The 5,811-nt window shown below is 34.3% G+C and overlaps 1 protein-coding gene across 1 annotated transcript; it reads left to right on the top strand.

Annotated features, from left to right (window-relative positions):
- The first annotated feature begins 2,037 nt into the window (after positions 1 to 2,037).
- On the top strand, positions 2,038 to 4,903 carry rps27.1 (ribosomal protein S27, isoform 1). Its single transcript, XM_058754808.1, has 4 exons — positions 2,038 to 2,086; positions 2,711 to 2,819; positions 2,897 to 3,007; positions 4,674 to 4,903. The coding sequence occupies exons 1-4, from the start codon at positions 2,081 to 2,083 to the stop codon at positions 4,700 to 4,702; spliced, it is 255 nt and encodes an 84-aa protein (XP_058610791.1). The 5' UTR covers positions 2,038 to 2,080; the 3' UTR covers positions 4,703 to 4,903.
- Positions 4,904 to 5,811: the final 908 nt, after the last annotated feature.

Genomic DNA, 5,811 nt, shown 5'->3' on the forward strand with positions numbered 1-5,811 from the left:
ATATTGTGGCAGGTATTAGACACAATATTGTTTTGATTTTGAAAAGTCATGTAAATGAAAATATTACCTAGAGCCACAGAAGAACTGTTGTGGGTCTCCTAACAAAACACATTAGGTGTTTGACGTGAAGCACAAATAATAAAGTGATTTTATGTTAATAACATTCGTGCATTTTATCAAATGTCTGATCATTTATTTATTTATAAGAATAAGAATATAAGATAAGAAATGCTGCTGACTTCCACTGTCTGAATAGGGTTTTTAGCTCTTCTAATCAAACTGTCTCACATACTGAGGCACTCAACCATTTCAGCCTTTTGAGTGCACACATGTTCTAGAGTTAATTTGAAGATTAATGCCAAAGCAGCCATTTTCAGTGGCTGTGTAAATAACCTGACCACAATTTGATTAAACTCACCTGGTCCATTTAACTCCAGTTGTTTTGAATAAATTCAATGATATGTGTTACAGATAATTAGACCAGAATAATGGGCAATTATTTTTGAACCGCCCAATGTGTCATACTGAACATACTCTTTTACATTTTGTAAACCCTGGGCTTGTAACCAGCAGGATCCTATCAGCAAACTCATTATTCTATTGTAGGCAAATTGCCCTTGATCCTCAATAGATAAACCGTCTGTTGCTGAATGCTGATCAGGACCTGCTACAGCAGTCGCAGTGAACATGATGCTTCCCAGCTGCCTGAAGTCTCTGGATGGGCACATCTGCAGACTCTTGTCTCTCATGATTAGCTGGAAGTGAGCAGTCTTGATTCCACCTCCTGGGTTCTGCTCACTTCATGAATATTAGTGTACTTGAGACGACCTTCCACAGAAGAACCTTCCCGTCACCAGCTGCATATTCCACCCCAGAATTCAATACTTTCCCCCTCATTAATCAGTGTAACATATAAAGAAATGAACAGTACTCTTATGTAAGATGAACAGAAACACTTTAGTGCTGTCAAATGATTAATCGCGATTAATCGCATCCAAAATAAAAGTTTTTGTTTACATAATATATGTATGCGTACAGTTAATGTATATATAAATACACACACATGCATGTATATATTTCAGAAAAATATGTTATTTTTATATATTAAATATATTTATTTGTAATATAAATTAAATTAATATAAATATAGACATGTAAATACATGTAAGTACATAATAAATATACACAGAACACACACACATATTATGCAAACACAAACTTTTTTTTAATGCGATTAATCACGATTAATCGTTTGACAGCACTAGAATTAATATATTTGTGCTATAAAAACAACTGTAGAATCTAAAATGAAAAACACCAGAAAACAACACTTACAAAAATACCATGGTATCGAATAGTAATACAATACTTTGTAATACTTTGAGGCCTATACATACAATGTCAATAGTACTGAATGAGTGCCATATAATCCTGTGCCTGAATATTTTTATATTATTATTGTCCAAAAAAACAAAAACAAACAAACAAAAAACTTTCTAGTATCATGGTACTTTTCAGTATATTTTTGTTTATAAGACAGTTTTAGCAGGAATTAATAAGAAAAATAAAGATCATTTTCTTTCCAACATATATGTAGGACAAATGTTAAACCAGTTTGTGTGTTTCTGCACCTTTTTATATTTATTTTGAATCTATTAATTAGGCCTATTCAAACAGCAGAATAATGTTTAACTATATAAGAAAAGAACACTACCTAGATAGATAGATAGATAGATAGCCTCTAAATTACAAAAAAGTACAAAACATAGGCCCACGTGCCATCATAACAATGATGATCAAAAGTAAATAACATAAAAAGTAACAGTAAAAAATACTTTTTTATTTTCAGATAAAGATATATTTATGTATGTGAAACTTAGCCAAAAGAAGTATTTTTTCCTAAGATGAAACTCTTTTTTTCCCTCGTTTGTATTCCTGTTATTGACCTCATCTGGCTCTACTAACATGTCTGAGATCTACGTCCGATGCCTCACTTCCGCTCACGTCCGCGCTCGTCCGATGATATTGGTCTGTTTCCGCCTAGAACTTCCTTTCTGGCAACGGCTTAATCTTCGCCAACATGCCAGTGAGTACCAGAGAGAAAAAACATGTCAATATACACCACTTACATGACATTAAGACCTAAATATCGAAGCGCGTTCAAGAACATATCCTTACGGCTCACCTTAATGTACGCGTTGTCACATGAACTAGAAGATGAACGTAAAAATAAGCGTTAAGTCTTGAATGGTTCGGTAGCGTGCATTCGCGCCCTACATCAAGATGGCGGCGCACATAGAACAAAACATGGACGTTTAACAGTAATGTGACGCACGATTAAGTATCGATGTGTTTATAATGTCAGATATTGTGAAAATATATTTCAAAACGGCTAAACTGTGTAATGCTTACGCTCGAGAGAAGTTACCAATTGCTTTGTGGTCGTAAATTACTTAATGCTGCTTTCTGGAGTAGCCAGAATTAAGTGAAAATGATCAAGACGCAAAGGCTTCTGCATGGTTCTCTCAAAACATAATTATCTGCCTACCTAGACAATATTTTTGGATATCATGTAATGTTACTGTTATGCCCAAAATGCTGTCTGGATAGGCTGCTCACCATATTTTAATGCATGTTTATGTGAAGTTGCTGGTCAAAGGGTGTTTAATGGCAGTTTTCTCATGTAAAATTATACTGTTTATGTAAATAGCTCGCAAAAGACTTGCTGCACCCGACCCCCGAGGAGGAGAGGAGGAGGCACAAGAAGAAGCGCCTCGTACAGAGTCCCAATTCTTATTTCATGGATGTCAAGTGTCCAGGTGAGTGTCCTTCACATGATTCTGGATAATTGGGCTGGTCAGTGTCTGAACGGTCTTAATGTTTCTCTTGTTTTCAGGTTGTTATAAGATCACAACGGTGTTCAGCCATGCACAAACAGTCGTGCTTTGTGTCGGTTGCTCAACTGTGTTGTGTCAGCCCACCGGAGGAAAAGCTCGACTCACAGAAGGTTTGTTTTTGTTTTTACTCAAACTCAGACATATTTAGGATCAACAGTGCAATGGAGAAATGACAATGTAACAATACAGTTATTGGGGTTATGAGGGTTTCTGTTATTCTACTAAAGTTATTGTCTTGACCTTTGACATTAACAGTAGTGGATCTAATTTTAAAATAAAAATAGGTTCAGCATTGCTTTATAAGAATCAGGGACGCGCCTTTATAGTATTTATACAAATTTATACATATTTTCTGCACTGAGACTCGTGAGCCATGTGAATTGTATCAATCAGAGGTATTAAAAATTGTTGCAGTTTGAAATGCATTTTAAAATACATTTATTTCACACTCCGTCCAAAATAAATATCTTAAATATGTTTGATACTGTAGCTTCAATATATATTTTAATTTGACTATTGCTCTGTAAATAAAATTTGAATTAAAAACTTTTTTTTTTTTTTTACAGTACAATAGTATTGTTGCAATAGTGATATAAAATAATGTTAAAAATATATTTTGAATAAGGAGAATGGTAATTTTTTATGCCGCCTGAAAAATGTGCTGTGGATGTAAAGAATGATGCAGAAGCCAAGACTTTGAGGTCTCATTGATATTCGTTGGCATTTACCGTGGATACTGTAAATTACTGTAATTTAGTGGAGTCATTAGAATGGAAATGAGTGATTTTGCTTACACTGAGTTGTACTTTTGATGCTCTTAAGATCTGTGATGCCGCGTAGGTAAACACTGGCACTGTATTGTAAATAGCATTGAAATGAACTATACAGACAGGGCTTTGTTAGCAGCTGCTGACTGGTGCAAACATTATTTTGCTCTGTGTTCAGTTTATGATAGATTAAAATCATTTCTCATCGAGTATGACAGCATTCACAGTCATTATTGGGAGTTTAGATGTTGATTTCCCCCCCAAACTCTTAGCCATTCTATATTTGTCAGTTTATATAAAGCTGATAAGCTGATCTGTCCATATTTTGTTATTATTGCAGTATTTCATGGGTTTTGTTGTGCATGTTATTGTTTCTTGGTCTGCGGTGTAGTCTAGTTATAGTCTCTTTGATATCTTTTAAACCTTTTAAATTCTTGCGAATGTTTAGGTGATGTTAATAGATTTTCAGCTATATTTCATGTGGATGATTGACGTCATCGTGCTGCTTCGGAATAATCAGTTTATTTGGTTGAATTCTGTTTTGTGCGAGCAGAAGCAAATATTCACTTGCGAAAAGCAAAGTATTGCATTGGTCTATTTGAAGGTGAAGTGTGTAGTTTTTTTCTATGTTAAATTGTCTTCTAATCCAGCATAATATGTATTGACAACTATAAATAAGCCACTAGTTTAATTATCCTATTTAATAGAGCTTTATTAGACCTATTTATTTGAGCATTGGCTCAACCAGTGAATGGTGCGAGTTGGATGTGGGATCTTTTTGTCCAACTAATAGCAAAAGTGTTTTAGAAATCTGTTTGAAGTCTTTTTTTTTTTAAAATTTTTGCACAGATGCACAGAAATGAAACTTCACATTTTAAAAGGCAAAAGTGTACAGTATAAAAAGAGAATGTGCACTTCTTTCCAAATGTTTGAGGGCACTGTGGGGTGTTATTCATGCTTTTGTTAATGAGCTTAGATGTTGTTTCTCTCTTTATTTTGATTTCTCCAGGGTGTTCCTTCAGAAGGAAGCAGCATTAAGATGTTTTCTGGATGCCTCATTGGAGAGAGAGGGAAAGAGAGAGAGGGAGGAGACGGACCAGCCTCTGTGACAGCTGCCTGATTATTTCAAACGAGATGAAGTAGATCCAATCACCCATAGAGGTCTGAAGAACTGACGGGAACACCCTCCAACCTAGTGTCTCTTTTTCTCTCTGTCTCAATAAAATGTTTGGGCTACAATGATGTTGTGATGAGTTTTTATTCAAAATGTCATGCTTCATCCACATAGGTGATTTGGTTTGTTTATCAGAATATTGACTATTTCAACTATTCAACCCTTACCAAAGTTATTCTGAGGAAAATAAATGATCAAAAAACATTTAATATGCAGGTATGCTGCTTAAGAAACCCACTACCGTGAATGCTAATATCATTTAAACAGCAAGTCTTTTATTATGCTGCTTAATATTTCTGTGGTAACTGTTTTTCCAAGATGCTTTAATGAGTGGAAAATTAAAAAGTGCATTTATTTGAAACATTCTTCTGTAATATATGAGAAGTCTTTATAGTGTCATTGTTGATTAATGTGTCCTTGCTGAATAGAAGTATACATATCATTAGGAACTGTTATATTGCTAAAAGAAAAAAACATCCAAATCAAAATGTTTCACTTTTATTAATTTAATTTGAACAACACTGAATGGAAGTAAGCACTTATGATTTGAAAATTCCTAGAACTAGATAATAGCCTGCATGTTTGCCCTCAAAATATCCATCTAAATAAATGTAGTATTGCTTAATAAAAGAATAAAAGTCATATTACTGAGGTTCTGGCTAAATGTAATAAAACCCTGCAGTAAAAATGCATTAAGATTTCTGAATGGCTTTTCAAAAAGCATTTCTTCCCAGTGTTCATAAAATACTCGTTCAGATGACATTCATTATCAAGGCCAAGGGACCAAAGACCCAGATGAGTGGGTTATTGAACATAGTAACCCACTGTGTGTTGAATAGAAATGTTCAAATAATGTTTTATTAATCATTACCTGAGAGAAGAACTGCAAGACATGAAAAGATGCATCGGAAAAAGCAGTTAGCTTTCAATACTGTATAAGAGATGACCTGTCAATAATGCTCTGTAAAGTATA

This window comes from Onychostoma macrolepis, chromosome 19 (assembly GCF_012432095.1).
Source record: "Onychostoma macrolepis isolate SWU-2019 chromosome 19, ASM1243209v1, whole genome shotgun sequence".
NCBI classification, from domain to species: domain Eukaryota; kingdom Metazoa; phylum Chordata; class Actinopteri; order Cypriniformes; family Cyprinidae; genus Onychostoma; species Onychostoma macrolepis.